Source organism: Artemia sp. Qi Xiang Cuo, chromosome 11 (assembly GCF_049724085.1).
Source record: "Artemia sp. Qi Xiang Cuo chromosome 11, ASM4972408v1, whole genome shotgun sequence".
NCBI classification, from domain to species: Eukaryota; Metazoa; Arthropoda; class Branchiopoda; order Anostraca; family Artemiidae; genus Artemia; species Artemia sp. Qi Xiang Cuo.
Genome location: NC_142804.1, coordinates 5,581,291 through 5,596,577, shown reverse-complemented (window position 1 = coordinate 5,596,577; position 15,287 = coordinate 5,581,291). Strand labels below are relative to the sequence as shown.

The window sequence follows — 15,287 nt, the reverse complement described above, 5'->3', positions numbered from 1 at the left end:
AAAAGGTTTTCAATTTAAAAGTAAATCGAAATCCACCAGTGAACCACTCTGAAAAATTCTAAACATGAGGAATTGATAATAACATAACATAATTTGCATATGTTAAACATACAGATACTGATAACACAAATTTCGATTACAATTAAACAAAACATTACTGATGTATATGCTAATCACACCTATTGACAGTACAAAATATGAATATTTTTAATATTGATAGGACAGCCCCACTCAAAATATCTACATATAGGACATTTATAATTTAGTACTGTCAAAAATTTAGCAAATACAGGTCATTTTTTTTATTATTATTCCTCATTTCATCTTTTGAATTAAATAACCTTAATGAGACTCAGAGGAGTTTGTCCAATTAATTCTTAAGTTTACATTATTCATCTGTTTAATTGGGACAAAAAGCTACAGAAAGGTAAATACAAACGAAAGGAGTATGATTTCGTGTTTAGCAATTGGTGTTTTAGCATTGGGAGAATAGCACAATAATGGAGCTTAATATATCATTTGAAACTGAATTTGAGCTTGATGGGTGGGTTTATGTGGATGACATGGGTGATGTTTGCAAGGTAAATCCTTTTTTTACAGCTATAATTTGGAATCCAGAGGCAACACTATTTATTTACTAAACAGAGACAATATCAAGGATGCCAACTGGAGAGAGGGCCTGATTTTGAAAACATGCATTTTTTGTGTTATCAGAAAATAACCTCATCTGGTTTTGAAAAAAAATCTTTTCATTATTTTCCTTGAAAATCATTAATCCCTTCATGTCAAAGTAGTATCCAGGGGAGGCTAAGGAGTTTCAGCCTCCTCCCCTCCCCCACCAAAAAATATTCGTAAAAATTAAATAAAAACGGATATGAACCAATTTTTGATTTGTTTGTTAAGTTTTCGTTTGAACCCCCCCCCCCCGCCAACAAAACAATGGATATGGTCCTACTCCCTCTACATAAATTTTTCATCAGTTGATCTCAAGATTGGCGCAAATACCTAACTAAGGTACTTCTCACTGAAAATAGCCCAAAAGGCTTGACTAGAGGGAGGTACACCCCCTCTTAGTCCCCAACGAATTGATTGACTCACAAGAACATCAAATTGAGATTTCCTTCCATTTAACTATAGCGTTAAATTAATCATAGCAGTACACACTATACCGACTACAAATACTATTATTTTTAGGGGGGTAAGACTGGAACTGAAGCCCCCTGTATGGCAAAATTATTTACCTTATTCAATGTCAGGGATGACAATCGGAGAGTAGGCTAGTTAAAAAAAAATACTTTATATCTTTACAAAAACCTTCTTAAGTTTAAAAACTACCTTTTTTATTTTTATCTTCAAAATCCTTACCCCTCATCCTACATTTTATTTAATTGGTGCTACTGGACTCTGGTATTGTGGAAGCCTACAAATTTTAAACATTGCTCTTTACAAGTTAGACTCAACACTAGTGTCAATTCACGAATATTTGAAAGGATAGGGGGGGGGATAACATCTAAAAGAGGGGCAAATGTTATTGCTATTGTCATCTCTTTCGCTGAAACAACTAAATAAAGTCATTTGTTACTGAAAATGTTTCAAAAAATTATTTTCCAAAAATACAGGGGAATATTATTACTTCCCTATGATTACCAATTACTCTCGACGGCACCATACTGAAATTTCCTTCATTACAGCTATAAGGTTAATTTGATCGTAGCTAATGGTTTCGCAGTTTGTCATAATAGCCTACACAATGCAACAATTAAAAATATTAAGATTCTTAGGAGGTAACAAGGGCGGATCAAGGATTTTTTTAGAGGGGAGGTGCAAAATAGGTTAAACCGATAAACTTGCATTAAGAGCAAGTTTAATTAACGCAATAATTAAGTAAAGTACACTACGTTAGGGGGGTACACGCCCCCCTCGCCCCTCCCCTGGATCCGCCACTGGAAGGTAAGCAAGGAAATGGCCCACAATTATGAAGTTGAATAACTTTAGAAGAAATCTTTAGGCAATTTGAATCCTCTATTTATCGATGTGCGTTTAATTTTAATTAATGATCACAGTTTTTCTTTTTGGCTCCCACTGAATGATCGAGAGTATAAATCATGAAGATGAATAACCTTGAAATATGTTTTAAGGACGATTTGATATTGTATTTTTAGAGTGGTTTCTCATTTGATTTCCTGCTTTTAATTTTTCTTTTTTGTTGCTATTGATTAGTCAGGGCCTACAATCATTAAAGTAAAAAACTATAAAAGAGAACTGTACGCCCATTTAATGCTATGTTCATCGTTTTGTTTTTAGCTTTAGATCATACATACAATTTTTCTTTTTTGTTCCTTCTTATTGATCCGTTCTCATAAAAATGAAGCTAAAAAACTATGAAAGATGTTTTAGGCCCATTGGATGCTGTTTTTATCGGGTGGTTTTTAATTTTAAGCCATGCTCAAAATTTCGCTTTAGATTATCCCTTGTCACCGAAGATTATTATTAGTTTATATTCTTGTTTATTTCTTGGTTAATCATTGTCTATTTATTATGAATGTTTTCTTGACTTAATTGTTCCAAATATTTATATGAACATTTCCTTGCAGGAGCTCAAATTTGACAGTGACCTTAGTGAAACGGCTGAGAAAGCGTTCGAAAATACTCTTAATGCTGCGGCTGAGAAGGCCTTTGCTGCCTTTCAGTCACAGATAACATTTGAAAACGAGAAAAGTCAAAAAACTAAGCGCAGAAAAGCCAAAAAATCACGTCGACATGTTCAAAACCTGCAGCAGGAACGTATAACGAACGAAAAGCCACATTTTGAGATTATTCCCAGTTTTCCAGACTTTTTCTCCAAGAACGATCAAAAAAATGTACGGAGAGAAGTTATAAAATCACAGGGAGTTAGTCAAAACTTGCAACAAGTACATTACGAAATAAAAAACGAAGCGTCCGAGTTTGAGATTATCTCCAGTTTTAATGATTCTCCATGCAAGGTAAATGGAAAAGATACACAAAGAGAAATTTCAATTTCCCAGGGAACAGTTCAAATATTGCAGAGAGCTCATGGAGAAAGAGCAGATGAAATGTCAGATTTTGTGATTCTTCATAGTTTTCAGGATCCCCTTCCTAAGAAGGTATATTTCTCTCTTTCAAATGCTACATGATAATGAGCTATATTTAAAGAGTGGCCTGTAGAAGTTAACCATTCTTGAGGAAAAATGTCCAAATCTCTATAAATCAGGATTCGAAAAGCAGCAGAAATGATACATATCCTAGCAAAAATAAAATTACTGCTACTAAAAACTCACTGTAGCACCAAGCCACCTTAGCCTAACACAGCTGGGCCGGCTCATCCTCCACCATAACCTATTCAAAGTCTCCCTCCTAACTTCTTTTCAGGAAGTTCCCATTTCCTTTAAATGTTTTCTTACGACATACTCCGACCCCATTCTGGGACGGCCTGCTTTACGCTTGGCCGTAGACGGTCGGCCGACAAAGACAATAACTGGCAATCTGTACAATCTTTGGTAATGCTAGCAAATAGATAAAGAAAAGTAAATTCACTTTTGTGAAATAAAATCATCAAACTCGATTCATTTGATATTTAAGCTAAATGCATTTCTATGGTGGAATAAAATTCGAAAATTGTAAATTTTCCATAAAAGAATTGGAATTGGAGCTTTGTGTTCACTCCTTAAGAAGCCCTAATACTACTACTACTACTAACATCTCAGCGCAGCACCAAGCCACCTGAGGCCAACACTGCTACACACGCTCCTCCTCCACCCAAATCTATTCAAAGCCTCCCTTTTTTCACCCGCCCACGAAGTTCCCATTTCCTTTAAATCTTTTTTTAAGAAGTCCTCCCACCCTAAACGAGGACAATCTGCTTTCCGTTTAGCCCTAGACGGTTGGACGAAAAGAACAAACTTCGGCAATCTGTCATCCTTCATCCGCACAACGTGCCCTAGCCACCTCAACCTTTCTATCATTATAGCCCTAGAGAGCGATATTGAACCACATTTTTCGTATAGCCTATTGTTTGGAATACGGTCAGTCAGCCGGGTACCCAGAACAATCCTTAATAATAGTAATAATTTATTTTTCACCCACTAACATTATAAAAAAGTGGAGTAACAAAAGCAAAGAAACGGAAAGCACATGAAAAACAAAACACAAGCAAAACAATATCAATATAAAGAACTACAAATGCAAATCAGAACAATCGCACAAGAGGATGAAAAGGAACCAACCGCTTGCAGGCCTCATTTTTAACTTGGATTCCAGCTTAATATATGACGTCAATATATCAGTTGCATTAAACATTCGAATAATCTTACGGTTTCTATACCATTGAGACAAATACAAAAGATATTTACAATAAGGGAAATACAAAACTCTAATATCCTGCATATCGCTAGTTCTAAGAAATTAAGCAATTTCTCTGGAAAATATCTAGCAAATTTTCATCCGCTTTTCGGGGAGTCCATGCTTCAGAGCCATTTTTGACCACTGTCATCAATGTAGCTTCTAATATTCTAATCTTGGTTTGCAGACTTATCTTCCTATTCTTCCAAACTTTTTTTTAACTGTGAAAAAACACCCTGAGCCTTGGCTATTCTACTTTTAACATCTTCACTGCTCCCATCATCTTTACTAACAATACTACCAAGGTAAGTGAAGCTGCCCACCTGATCAATCTTTTCATTACCCAACGTCACCTTTTCATCTTCACTTATTCCTAGCCTTAGTGACTTAGTCTTCTTAGCATTTATTTTTAAACCTATTCTCGCACCCTGAATTCGCGAAACCTCTAGCGTTTTCCTCCCCATTTGTTTCCGTGGTCTCCCATTGCCTTTCTGTACTCCTTAAGACAAAGTCCATCAAAATAATCCATATAAAGGGGAATAGCACAAAACACATAGAAGCCTTAATTCTTTGTGCTAATTGAATATACAATGTGCTCCAATATCATTTATGAAAATTGGAATGAGATCGTAAATGAAGAAAAACAAAAAATGAAAAAAAATTTCCGAAAATAATGCGGCTAAAAAAGCTTCAGAAATATTTAAACCAGCTATTCATAGTTTTGATAATTATTTTATTCACCCTAATGAGTATAGGCCTATGGTTATTTCACAAAAATTGTTTGTGAGTTTTAAAGGTCTTAGGCTAGGAGGCATACAGGGTTTATCCGGAAAGTAATAGGACTGAGTCGATTTGAAAAACAAATATTGAGTCAATCGTTACAATTCTTTGGAAACTTTCAAACTAGGCTCCTTCTGCATCAATCCAGCGTTGCCAGTGCGATTTTCAAGCATTGAAGGCATCAGAGTATGCATTCTCCAAAAAAAACACTGAGAGCCGCGGTGAATGCTGCTTCGATCCCCTTAGTCGTCTCAAAATGCTAGCCTTTCAACGGTCTTTTCAGGCAAGGAAAAAAATTCAAGGGGGCACATATGGGATGTAGGGTGGCTGCGGAAGCGTTGGGATTCTGGCCACGGTCATGTAGCTGTTCACGAGAAAGAAGGTGTGAGCCGGAGCGTTGTCGTGATGCCACCTCCAGTCGGATGCGATCTCTTGTCGGGCCCGATTGACCCTTCGTTTGAGCATCTTGAGAGTTTCCACATAAAACTTGTTGATGGTTTGTCCAGGAGGAACAAATTTATGGTGGATGATGCCTTTGATGTAAAAAAAGACAATGAGCATCGTTGTCACTTTGGATTTGCTCATTCTTGCCTTTTTTGGGCGAGGAGATACCGACGATTGCCGTTCGGAAGATTGCCTCTTTGTCTCGGGATCGTACTCAAGGATCCAGGAGTCACCTCTGATTACTCTATTCAAAAATTGAGGATCACTTTCAGACATGTTCAAATTTTCTTGGAACACCTACCCTCACCGCAATTTTTGGTCTTCAGTAAGCACTTTTGGGACTATCTTTGCGCACACCTTGCGCATGTTAAAATGCACTGTTACAATGTCAAGAACGACATATTTTGGTAAATTTAACATTTGGGCAATTAAACGAGTACTTTGTCAACGGTCTGAGTTCTAAACTTTGCGCACACGAGTCACATTGTCGGTGTTTGTCGAAGGTCTTCCAGCACGATCTTCATCGGTGACCTCTTCCCGGTCCTCTAAGAGCGCCCGGTGCCACCAAACAGAGCACTTCTTGCTAAGCAACATCTGGGTAAGCCTGTTTGATCATATCAAACGTCTCTGTCGCAGATTTACCGAATTTCACACAGAATTTAATAGCGTACCTCTGCTCTAACGAACACTGCATTTCGACTCACAGAAACACGTCACGCAAAAATGCATGCACCACTCACAGAAACACCTCATGCAAAAATGCCTGTCGTGACTCTCCAGGGGCTCGGAGACAACTGACCAGCCGATCGTTTGTTAGCTAGGAACACCCTCTACCGAATCCAGTCGGCACGCGTACGCTTTGAAGTACAGTTGTGGCAGAAGAAAATAAGTCCTATTACTTTCCGGACAAACCCTGTTTATTAATAATTTTTTCGAAACTTTACGTGTGATTGCGCTCCTCCAATTAGTTGAAAGACGCGATTTATTAAAACCTCTCCAATCCTCATCAAAACTTTTTATACAAAGCACTTAACAGATTTGCAATTAATATATTACTTAAACTGGTCAAATCGGCCATAACACCTGCCATTTTTGAACAGATGGAGTCCAAGCTTCTATATGTATTATTATTATTATTAGCTTAATAATAGAGTTATTTTTATTATTACTATTATTAGCTTGTATAATTTTTTTTCAAGCAATTTCAGTTCGATTAAAACACTTTTAATTAGCAAATATATTTGGATTCAAAGTGGTAACTAGCCTACTAAAAACATATAGCAAACATCTAAAAAAGGTGCATCAGAAACAAAAATTAGATGTTTTTTTTTTTTTTTTTGTCCCCTGTAAAACGATAATCTTTCCTGCAACGCTGAACACCTTCTCGACACCAGGAACCCAAGAAATTTCTTTTAAAATATGCTAAAGTTGGATATTTGTCAGTTCTTCTTTCCTAACGTACTAACCGGTTTATTTCCGTGTTATATCGCTGTTAATTTTAGCTATTATAACATTTGCTAAAATGGATTTTAATCTCTTGAAACACAAAAGAGAAAACAGTTTGATAGAATAGAATAGTTTTATTTGTACAAGCAATCATAATTTAGAATAAAAATTCCAAATAAATGGCGCTAGTACTTACAACGAAAACAAGAAAAATACGAGACTATAACTTATAAAACATTGACATGTAAAAAGGAACGAACGAATTGGTGAAACGGTTTGTTCTTGGAGTGGACAATTCCAGTCTCACTTTGTTAGCTGACCTTGTGTTTATTTTTTTCTTCATATCTGATGGTAGAATCTCTCTATGTTTTTTGTTGCTAAGAAGAAATTGGCCAAATTTGCAGATCAAACCCAAACGATATTCGTGAAGGGACGGTAGTTGTAGGACAGATAATGCCGATTCATAACTTACAGATGCATCTGAAAGAATAACTTTAAAGGCTCTTTTTTGTAGTGACTCAAGTTGATCGCTTAGGTAACTTGTGTTGTTGACTTGAGGGTCCCATACAGGGCAAGCACACTCTAGAATTGGTCGGATGTATGTAAGATAAGCCGTCTTAAGTTGGGACACAGAAATACCGAAACGACATAGTAAGACAAAGGTACACATGGTGCCATTTGCCTTTTTAGTGATTGCATCAACACGAGTACTAAACGAGCAGTCAACGCTGCATGTGACACCGAGAATTACTGCCGAAGATACACTAGGATACGGTGGAGAAGGACTGAAAAAGTCCCTCTTAACAGGATTAAAGCGAAAGATTTTGGTTTTTCCTTCGCTGATTTGAAGGCTGTTGATAGTACATTGGTGTTTAAAGTTGCGCATTATTGCATCACTGAATTTGGGAGCTCCCTCGGAGTTTTTAATGAGATGTTTCAGAAGAACTGACAAGTCGGGTTAGGGTATACAATCGTTTCTAAATTATTGTTCTCTTTGGTTTTTAACGGAGCTGATTCAAAAGGAGCTTGTAAAAGGATGTTATTTTCTTCTGCTTTAACTACACTGTAGTATTTCAGCTGGGAACACGGATCACCTATTGTTGCAAGGGTGAAATTCTTATCGGTAATTTAACTGGGAAGTTCTTCCGTTCACAGCCCCATTAATTAAAATGGCTAGATGTCAAACAAACCTGTTGCGTGGATAGCTCTCTGGATCTAATTGAAGCAATTTCATCAGATCCATGATTGGTAACGTAAGTAAAAGTGATATGATACTTCTTGCGGACTGAACTCTAATTGCCTGTTCGGCAATCGGCTCAAGCAATGAGACTAGCTCTATTAACAGAAGCTTTTTGGAATTGCTTACATCCACCCTTTTGGAAAGTTTTTTGAAGAATAAAAGGGAGCATTAGAATACAATGGTCTGACACTTGCTCTGAGTTCCAGCGCGGTAAATCATGGCTGAAATGAAACCATGCTTGTGGAGAAGGTCCGATGCTACCTAACTACTTCTACCAAAACAAACCAGACCTTGGCCATGATGGACGTAATGCTGTCAGCTTCATTGAATGTGATACCTATGTTAAGCTCCAACGTATGATCAAAACAAGTAAACCCTATTGGTGTTCCTAGGTTACCATTTTTACGATTTCTTGTTCAGCAGCAAGTTATTACTGTAACAGTGACACCTTTTCGTCAAACCTTTTAGTTAATTGTTTCTCTCCAGTATATTTAAGAGATTAATTGCTATAATTGGAGAATTACGAATAAATTTTTTCAGAGAAAGTCGATTACGACTGGATTAAATCTTAATTGGAAAACGCACGATTGATTGCAATGCTACAATTATCTGATTAATTAAGTAAATCCCTGGTTCGTCAGTATTTCTTGTAAGAGACTGTTTTTTTACTAACAGCAGTATTACGTCTAGACTTTGCTATTTCAGCCACACTTAGAGCCCATTGATCTCTGAGCTGAAGTAAAGAAATTTCCTGAACTTTTTGAAAGAATAAAGTTGGAGGTTGCCAACAAATCTTAGTTTTCTACAGACATAGTAGCCTACTGATTGGCAGTAAAATTACGAAGAGGGAATGATCACAGTAGTCTTATGAACATTTACCCGTAAATTCATTTGTGGTCAAGCCCTCTCCCCCCCAAACATAAGCTTTAAATTTTCTAGTAAGAATTAATAATATGTAATGATTTCTTGTAAATGAAGGTGATAGAAGCAAGGATATACCAACACATAAGAATATGTCCTCGGTCAAACACTTAATGCATGTGATAAAACACATGTAATAAGCACTAATAATATAGGTCTCATTGAACTAAGATCAAACGCAGAAAACAAATAAAACTATCATAATAAAAGATTATTAACAAGTCAATTTATATCGATTAAATCTGTTATTTGATCAAATTTCAAGCCCCTTATTTTTTTAACGGTAGTTTAAGAAACTATCTCACTTAAAATATTTTAATGGGACCGTCAAGCTACAGAAAAAAGGCAAAAAATTGTCAAGATTCTTTTGCCGAAAAAATTTCCAGCACTTTACTGGGTTAGACTTCGTTTACAGAAGAAACAATGAGATGGAATTTTTTTTTTTTTTACCGGCTTGAAGCTAACCCGGAAAAGGGCTTAAAGCTAATCCTGTTCTTATAGGTGTGGCTGTTTGCCCCTCTAGAAACAATGAGCCTAAGAAAGCTTATGAAAACGTGCCAGAGATGTAAGCCAGTGAAACCAAAGCACATTTTTTACCGTTGATTAAAAAGGAAAGAAATTTCTCTTTTTCTCTTCGGCAAGTCGGTCATGGCGCATGATCTTGAAACTAAAAATTGATGAAGCCTGTTTTCAGGCTCCTGCAATGCCCTATTCATGGTTTTTGGTTCAAGTTATTTGTATGATTGTTAGGTATATTTTTTCGACTGAAAATGGCTGTGTATATCATCAGTCGGGTATCAAAAGGAAGTATCTTCATGATTATAAATTTTCAGAAGAGGAAAATAAAATCCTCACAATTTTCTTATTTCCTCTCTGATAACCGTAAAACAAAAACGGATTGATATGTATTGGTTTTACGTATCGATTCCCTTTTGTTTAACGGTAATTGGAGGGAAAATATAAGAGTTTTTGGGTGTTTCTTTGCTTTTCTGAAAGCAAAGTACACATTGTACAGTATTTATTTGTACAAAGTACAAATATAAACAAAGCGAAGATATACCAGTACAATGAGACATGTCCTTGTTCATACTGTTTTCTTCTCTTCAATACAACAGAAGAGCTAAAATTTAGTTCTAAGATGTAATAAGCACTAACAATATAGTTCCCAATGAATTAAGATCAAACGCAGAATATAAATCTATCTATCAGTTGGTTTATCACAGTCCATTTGTTAGAATTATTTCCTTGACGCATATATCTCAAATATTTACTTAAAATACTTTCTTGCAGGAGCTCAACTTCAATGATAAACCACTAAGCATCGCGCTAAAGGATGCGGCTGAAAAAGCATTAGCTGCCTTCCAATCACAGACGATATTTGAAAATAAGCAGAATGAAACAAATAGACGTAGAAAATTTAAAAAGTCACGGCGACATATTCAAAGCACGCAGCCAAAAATAATGGATGGCAATTCGAGTTATGAGATTCTCTCCAGTTTTCATGGCCTTCTTCCCAAGAAGGTATAGTTTATCTCCTTTATATTACACATGGTACTGAACCATAATTAGGGAGCAGTTCTGAATCTGTAAGAAGTAACTGTTCTCAAGAGGAAATGGCCAAATCTCTAAAAAACGGAAGTTTGAAAGCAATATTTGAATAGGGTAATAATTAGAAGGGACTTACCCACCATAAAGTTTGGAAAATGTCTTTTTTTGTATTTTCAATCCAAAAATCAGGAAGAGAATCATCTCAGCCAAAAGAATTTTACAAACATTTTTACAAATATTTTTTTTACAAATATTTTCCTCCATCAACAGGGGGTGTCAATTCAGGAAATATAGGGGAGGGACAAGGATTTTTCTTCATTTTTAAGGAAAAAAAAGGTATTTTTCGAATTAATTTGAAAAGTATTTTTGTTATATTGATTTTTTTTTTAGTCAAAATACCAAAAAATAGTATTTTTCAAAATCTAAGAGGAACAATAAAATCTAAAATATACCACATGAATGTTTGTCCTCTAAAACCGAAAGGTTTTTTTTCTTTTAGATTGTATCCGTAGATACGGTAGGTCTTATGAAGTCTTAGCTCAAATTGGATCAGCATTGATCCTCAGACATAGGGAGCATTTATTGGTCCTCTTGGAGTTAAAAAAATACCATTTTTTGTACATTAAAAATATTCCCCCTAGAATTTCTAAAAGATCTTATTTTTAATTTTCAATAAAAAAAAATCCTTGGCTCTGTCGTAAATATTATGAATTGGCAACCTTGCTCAGAGTCATACAACGGTAAAAAACGGCCTTTTACTGAAGAACTTGATATTTTTTGGATGTTCAAGTATTCCCAAAAAACTGCTTAATTCTCTCTCAATATCTTGAAATCATTTCGTACTATCTCGTGACGGGTGCTCACAATGTAGTTCACTTATCAATTGAAAAAAAAACACAAAACGTTCTCTAAACAAAGACTGTAATTGCCAAGTAAAGTTGACATGCAGTACTATTTTTCCTGCATAATTGTTTTCATTGTTTATCCTAGTGCCACATCGAAGTGCTAGTTTCTCTATTGACCTTTGTCATGTCACTTCTTGTCACGGTATTTTTACCTTTTTGTCTTCGTTAAACTAATAAATTAAACAATAACTTTTTTTTCATAGGAATGCCAAGAGCGATATTAAAACCTAGAACAAACATACAGCTTCCGTGCATAAGAGGGTGGATGTTGGCCACTCCCTTTAATCTCAAATCCTTGTATTATAGTTTGACTTTTTGACCCCAATGCTTGAAGAATCACTGTTCCACCCAGAGCTACTGGATTAGGGAAACAATTATTTTCCATAACTCTTAAAGACCCAACGTCTACTCTGCCAATGACCCTTTACAAAATATAAGGTCTTCAACCAATTGGATCCACAAAACAGACCTTGTTAACATCCAATTTAGCGTGATATGATTAATTTACTGAATTTCGATCTGCCAGCAAAGTTGTATTAACACAACTTCAGAATCGATCCGCAGAATGGTGTATTAATACTTTGGTGGTGTACCAAATTTTTCTTTATGGTAAATCCAATCCTGGCACCTATTCAATTTGATCAGTTTTGCCTTGCAAGGAGCAGGGGCGAATATACAACATTTTCATTGGGGGGGGGGCAAGAGGAGTCTACTTTTGGATATTCCAGGAGCATGGGCTAAATAATAATTTTTTTCCATATTACTGGTGGGGCAACTGCCCCCCCCCCTTGCCCCTCCCAAACAACGCCCCTTTCAAGGAGAAATCAAAACTAAAAATCCCACCCTAAAAAACTTTGAAGTCAGAATAAATCTGATCTAGTCTCCTGATGGTGGTTTTCAGAAGAAGATTCCGGTTTTCCTCTTTAAACCAATCTGTATTGAGCCAAAAAAAATGAGATTCTCTTTTTTTTACTTATATTTCGGTTGATAAGGTGTCAATATATTCGCTTTTATGCAACAAATATACAGTAAATTTGTCGGTTTATGGCGACAAATTTGTACGTTATACGATTATACATTATGGCGACCGATTTTGAAACGTTATTTGTTTCTTTTTTCTTTCAATTTGCATACTTTGGTATTAAGTATCGTCAACCAAGTTCTTTTTAAATTGGTTGCATAATATTTAGAGAAGTTGGCGGGATACCTCCAAAGAGCCGTTAAAAGTGTAATTTTAGAGGAACATTCTGTTTAAGTAGGAACTAACGTGAATTAATTTAGTCCACAGTAAGGCATGATTGCAATCAAGTGACTCACTATCCCCCCTTCTTGCAATTAAAGAATATGCTTAGGTAAAATGCAATCTTTAAGGGAAATTTCACTCATTGTAAAACCCTTTTCTTTTTTTTTTTTGGTCCTTGGGTTTATGTCGGTTCTGGAACAACCAATTTTGCGACATGCTTTCAGTTGTAATTTGCACCAAAAAACGTGGTAACTGTGAATGATCATTTTTTCACCATAAACTCGACCAGAATCCATAACACAAGAATTAATCACGCAAATTTTTTATAATTAAAACATTAATTCAAAAATGTCTCGGAAGGCTCATTGACCTACTAACTCCGAAAGCTAAATCATTTTTAAATCCACATCAAGAAATGGTGCCGACTGTAGGCCCCTTATTTAAAAACTAGGGTAGTTCTATTTCTCGTCACAAATTTACATACAATCATCAAGGATGTGAGATTCTTTCTCCAAAGTAATATCTTACCTAAATAGGAGTTTGTTCCTGGTCATTTTTATAGGATTTGAAGTTTAGACTCAAGACATTAAGTGATGCTAGTACTAAGAATTACAGTTTACTGAAAATTCTATCCCATTCTGAAAAGTTGTTTATTGATGAATATATTTTGTTCAGGCACTTTTCAAGAGGGAAGGGGGGCTAGGTCATGCTAATTAATTTACTTTTAGCTATATCAATATGATTTCAATTATAGGAAATCATATATATATATATATATATATATATATATATATATATATATATATATATATATATATTATATATATATATATATATATATATATATATATATATATATATATATATATATATATATATATATATATATATATATATATATATATATATATATATATATATATATATATATATATATATTCATTAGTTTTAAGAGAAAAGTTATGTCCATATTGTTTCTGAACTGGTCAGTCGTCCTAACTTTCTGATATTTCTTCACACTGTCATGTCTTATTTTTTGCAGGAGGTTCAAGCTGAAGATAATCCACCAAGAACAACATCCATCAAGGAAGCAACAGAAATGGCACTTGCCGTCTTTGAAATACACCTAAGAGAGGAAAACGAGAAGATAGACAAAAAGAAAAGAGGCCGCGAAATGGGCAATGCTCATAGATATCAGACGAAACTTTTGTTTTAAAACTTTCCTGTTTACTTTGCTCCGTTTCTGATGAAGTACCAAGCACGTCGAAAATGAAATATTTTGATAATAACGCGGTAACGAAGCTACGAAGTTTTGGTAGAAAAAGCTGTCGAATAAATAAATCTTTGAATCAATAAATTCTTATATGTTCTTAAATTCTAAAATTCTTATTTACAAATTCTTAAATAAATTCTAATATTATAAATAAATAAATTCAAAGTCATCTTTGAAAATCAACAGAATGTCAATGTTCGATCTTTTTGGATGGAAAGTGTTGGCAAATTTAGATGACAATTTCTTAGATGGCAAATTGTTAGTCGCCAAATTTAACTAGTTCGTTTTGCTTATTTGCTTTCACAGCTCAACGAGGTTACATTGATGAAAATTTTCTATCCTAACTACTTCAAAATTACTACCTTAAAAACTTCATAGATTTAAAATAACAAAAAAAATCTTTGAAAATGGGGTTATCAGGCATGGATAGGCCTAAGATGAAGACCCATCTTAGATGTCACTAAGTGTCCTTAGTTTTACTATTTTGGTGTCCTTGGTACTTTGAGTAGTGTGGCTTACTGATTTCACAGCCCCTTATTTTCTATTACATCCTTTGTCGTGTTCAATATTAATAAAAAATTTTCTCTAGTGAGATTTATACTAAAGATAGGAAAATGTGAAGCTGAAGATAGGAAAGTCAAGTTCGTCTCTAAAAAAACGGAGAAAAATAATGAACAGAAAATATAATTTGTTTCGTATACGCTAAAAAGGATATTTTTTTATTTCAAAATGGGAGGATTAAAGCCTAGCTGAAACTTATTTCCTTGGAATTAAAGGTGGTTTACAGGATTTGAGATGTTATCAAAACGGAAATATTTTTGGAAGTGAATTTTTTTTCTTTGAATCGTCCAAATATTTCTAACAGGATAGGAGTGGGGATAAGAGTTTGAAAGTGTTTTTCTTGTACCCTTATTAGCAGGAAAAAGTTGAAGCGGGTACTTTAACACTCCTCTCCAGACCCTGATTTGGACCAAGAGAAAGGGAAACTTATCAATTGTATCATTGGCATATTAACAGGGTAAGACAGGAATTAAAGATTACTATCACTACTCATAGTATGGCATCTAGTGACTATTAAAAATACTGACAATTTTAGAAAAAAAAGTAGCTGATGTAATAATTCTGCAA

The 15,287-nt window shown here is 35.0% G+C and overlaps 1 protein-coding gene across 1 annotated transcript; it reads left to right on the top strand.

Annotated features, from left to right (window-relative positions):
• The first annotated feature begins 500 nt into the window (after positions 1-500).
• LOC148946568 (uncharacterized) lies at positions 501-14,129 on the top strand. Its single transcript, XM_089097340.1, has 4 exons — positions 501-581; positions 2,595-3,125; positions 10,481-10,711; positions 13,929-14,129. The coding sequence occupies exons 1-4, from the start codon at positions 501-503 to the stop codon at positions 14,100-14,102; spliced, it is 1,017 nt and encodes a 338-aa protein (XP_088953466.1). The 3' UTR covers positions 14,103-14,129.
• Positions 14,130-15,287: the final 1,158 nt, after the last annotated feature.